At 36.6% G+C, this 2,416-nt stretch overlaps 1 protein-coding gene across 1 annotated transcript; it reads left to right on the top strand.

Moving 5' to 3' along the window:
- Nucleotides 1-521: 521 nt before the first annotated feature.
- On the top strand, nt 522-2,005 carry LOC147869173 (uncharacterized). The gene is made up of 4 exons (XM_087321476.1): nt 522-891; nt 1,024-1,119; nt 1,207-1,828; nt 1,963-2,005. Exons 1-4 carry the CDS (start codon nt 522-524, stop codon nt 2,003-2,005), a joined length of 1,131 nt encoding a protein of 376 aa, XP_087177602.1.
- Nucleotides 2,006-2,416: the final 411 nt, after the last annotated feature.

Raw genomic sequence — 2,416 nt, 5'->3', positions numbered from 1 at the left:
CTTCTTCTTCTTCTTCTTCTTCTTCTTCTTCTTCTCTCCGTCTCTCTCTCATTTCGATGTTTGATGTCTCTCCTAGAATGGCTTTGGTGGAGGGAAGGTAGTTTGACTCTTTGAAGGAGCTTCGACAAGCTATGAGAGATGATGCAATTGGCTCTCATGTTGAGCTAAGAGTGATCAAATCAGATAAAACAAGGCTCACATGAATTTTGCACTCATATGCTTTTACACTCGCTTGACTTTTAATCTTAAATTTGTGCTCACATGACTTTTGCTAAATTAACTATTGCATGCAAAAATTCTGAATGTCGATGGAGGCTGCATGCATCTTGTATTGAAGGGGGTCCAAAATGCCAGATCAAGAAGAATAAGGAAGAACGTAAATGTGGTGGCACTCAACACTTAGGAACAAAGAAGTAAGCTCAAAATGGTTAGCTGAAACAACATTGGAGAAGTTTAAAGATCATCCTACATACACACCAAAGGAACTAATTGGTGATGTGTGTCGTGGAAAAGGCATCACTATGTCTTACAGGGTAGCGCGGAAAGAAAAAGAAAGTGCACATGCTCAAATCCATGGGGATCATGTATTTGCATATCAAAATCTTCGAAATTATTGCCAAAACATTTTAGAAGCTAATCCTGGTAGTGTGGCATATGTTCAAGAAACAATTGAAGGTCGCTTTCTTCGCATATTCATTGCTTACAATGCAAGCATAAATGGTTTCATGCATTGTAGACCAATAATTGGTCTAGATGGAACTCATTTGAAAGGAAAATATCTAGGAATCCTTCTCACGGCTACTACCATCGATGCACAAGGTGCTTTGTTTCCAATTGCATTTGGTGTAGTAATAGCAGAGAATGATGATAATTGGTGTTGGTTTCTTCAAAGTTTGAACGATGTTCTTCGACACACAGATCCACTAACATTGATTTCAGATAAATAAAAAGGTTTGGTGGATGGTGTCATGTTGGTGTTTGGCAATGATACATCACATGGATATTGCATGTGCCATCTATCAGACAATTTCAGAAAAGCTTTTAAAAGCACTCAACTATTGGGGATGTTGTGGAAAGCTGCAAATGCAACTAATACTCAAGACTTTGATGTTATCATTGGTGAAATATGCACTTTAAATAGTAATGCAGCTGAATGGCTTATGAGCACCATCGACCCCTCACATTAGGCTACATGTAAGTTTTCAGGGAAAAGGTTTGGACACTTGACATCTAACATTGCCGAGTCCCTAAATGCATGGTTGTTAGAGGCTAGAGCTATGCCTATTCTAGGGGTGATGGAATTGATACGCCAGAAAATAATGTCATGGTTTTATGAAAGGAGGTTTAATGGAGAAACTTCTAAAGCACGTATTGGATTGGTTAATGGAGAGATAACACATGATGCATTGGTTGGATATGTAGAGAAATTCATTAGAGAATCCATACAATGTGGAAGACTATACCGTATTTTGCCATCTACTAATGATGTTTTTGAGATCCATACTCCGAAACATGTTAGGATTGTTTATGTGGATAAGAAGATATGTATTTGTGGACAATGGCAGGATATGGCGTTACCTTGTGCACATGCAACGGCTGCTATTTTGTTTCGAAAAGAAAGAGTTCAATCTTTTGCACACAAGGCATATTTGTTGCAATCAAATTGTGATACTTACAAGGAGCCAATATTTCCTCTTGTTGTTACGCATGATAATATTGTTGGAGGCATGTTACCGCCAGCCACACGAAGATCTCCTGGAAGTCCAAAAACCAAATGTATACGCACAATAGAAGAAGGCACAAAGAAAGAAGAACATCGTTGTGGAAGGTGTCGTGGGAAAGGACACAATGCTCGTAGTTGTAGGGCCCCAATTTAGTGAAGATTGTGCATTATTAGATATTTTGTTGAGTTGATAGATATATTTTATTTTCTGGATATTTTTGGAATTACACTTTTTGTAGACGGATCAAAATTAACATGCAATTATCACATTTCAATAATTAATTTTGGTTTGCGAGTATTTTTGAATTTGATGAGATTGGGGAGATTTAGTTGTGATTGCATTTTGCTAACAAAATTTAGTGTATATCATGAAATTTGGTTTAAGATTCCATTTTAATAGCAAAGTGTTATGTGAGATTTCATTTAAAATGTCATTTTGGTAGCCAAGTTTTTCGTGAGATTTGGTTTAACATTTTGGCCACAAATTGTTTGTGAATCCGCAAATTCATGGAATTTGGCTTCAAAATGGCATCACAATGGTAAAATTTGGTGTGCGATCAAATGTTTTGGTTTTAAGATTACATTTTGGTCACTTCAATCACAAATTTTGGTTTTATGGGATTAAGCCAGTATAAATCGGTGTAAATTCATAGAATTGGATTTTAAGGCGACCTTTCAATTGAAATTTTTGAT

Source organism: Azolla caroliniana, unplaced genomic scaffold (genome assembly GCF_043228905.1).
Source record: "Azolla caroliniana isolate FFs.n. ecotype wild unplaced genomic scaffold, voAzoCaro1.0.p SCAF_1, whole genome shotgun sequence".
Lineage (NCBI taxonomy): Eukaryota > Viridiplantae > Streptophyta > Polypodiopsida > Salviniales > Salviniaceae > Azolla > Azolla caroliniana.
The sequence above is the reverse complement of the archived record's forward strand: the minus strand, read 5'-3'. Positions and strand labels throughout refer to the sequence as shown.